Source organism: Bison bison, unplaced genomic scaffold, assembly GCF_000754665.1.
Source record: "Bison bison bison isolate TAMUID 2011002044 unplaced genomic scaffold, Bison_UMD1.0 scf7180017864467, whole genome shotgun sequence".
Taxonomy (NCBI): domain Eukaryota; kingdom Metazoa; phylum Chordata; class Mammalia; order Artiodactyla; family Bovidae; genus Bison; species Bison bison.
Window position 1 is genome coordinate 218,120 of NW_011495028.1, and position 550 is coordinate 218,669.

At 64.9% G+C, this 550-nt stretch overlaps 1 protein-coding gene across 1 annotated transcript in view; it reads right to left on the bottom strand.

The window, feature by feature from the left end:
* TRIM67 (tripartite motif containing 67) overlaps positions 1-550 on the bottom strand; it is a 59,011-nt gene that overhangs the window by 3,339 nt on the left and 55,122 nt on the right. The window contains exon 13 of the mRNA XM_010860528.1: positions 419-548. Coding sequence (XP_010858830.1) covers positions 419-548 — 130 coding nt within the window. The remainder of the gene's footprint in view (positions 1-418; positions 549-550) is intronic.

Sequence of the window (550 nt, forward strand, 5' to 3'; positions counted from 1 at the left end):
CCTCAGGGCAAGGCAGTGCTGGGGCTGCCCGGGTCAGAGCCGGCCACAGTGAATGCCCCGGGGGCGCTGCACCCCCTCCCTGCCTGTTTCAAGCCCCTGCGGTTGTGTGTGGGGAGCTCCGTGGTGACTCAGGCTGGGCTGAGGGGTGTGGAGGAGAGTGGAGCAGAGCCTGGAGGAGAACTGGAGCCCAGGGCTGGTGAGCCTGGCCTCAGGGCTCGCTGAGCGGCCTGCACACCCACCAGCTCCACACTCCATCATATGCTCCCATTTGGGCTGCAGGCCAGCGGTCACGTCTCCCTGGGAACTGGACACCAAAGTGGTCAAGGACACTGCCCCCCACCACGTCCTGATGAATTTGGAAAGGGCAGGAGGACCCGGACCCCAAGCCTCACGTTGGGGGAGAGCAGGGGGCACGCACCTGTTGGTGTGAGAGTTGCAGTGCATGAACCAGCTGCGGTTGTTGTCCACGTACATGGCCCAGGCCTTGTCATCCTTGCCCAGCATCATGTCCTTGACCACGCTGGCCCTGGCCACCCCGAAGGCGGGGTCT